This window comes from Eimeria mitis, genomic scaffold (genome assembly GCF_000499745.2).
Source record: "Eimeria mitis Houghton genomic scaffold, Emh_scaff3173, whole genome shotgun sequence".
NCBI classification, from domain to species: Eukaryota; Apicomplexa; class Conoidasida; order Eucoccidiorida; family Eimeriidae; genus Eimeria; species Eimeria mitis.
In genome coordinates, this window is record NW_013571515.1 from 4,854 (window position 1) to 5,138 (window position 285).

At 53.7% G+C, this 285-nt stretch overlaps 1 protein-coding gene across 1 annotated transcript in view; it reads left to right on the forward strand.

The window, feature by feature from the left end:
- Positions 1-15: 15 nt before the first annotated feature.
- EMH_0062930 (uncharacterized protein) overlaps positions 16-285 on the forward strand; it is a gene marked incomplete at both ends in the record, with an annotated part of 1,309 nt that continues 1,039 nt past the window's right edge. Inside the window, one exon of the mRNA XM_013498087.1 lies at positions 16-219. Within this exon, the coding sequence (XP_013353541.1) occupies positions 16-219 (204 nt within the window). The remainder of the gene's footprint in view (positions 220-285) is intronic.

Genomic DNA, 285 nt, shown 5'->3' on the forward strand with positions numbered 1-285 from the left:
AAGAAGAAGCAGCAGATGCAGCAGCACCAGCAGCAGCAGCACCAGCAGCAGCAGCAGCAGCAACAGGAGACCCAACAGCATCACCAGCATCAGCATCCGCATCAGCACCAACAGCAGCAGCAGCAACAACAACACCAACAGCAGCAGAAGGAGCAGCAGCAGCAGACGAAGCAGCAGCAGGAGCAGGAGCAGCAGCAGCAGCAGCAGCAGAAGAGATATGTGTATTATCTACAGCAGCAGCAGCACAATCAATACACCAGAGAGAAATAGAGATAAAGAGGAGAC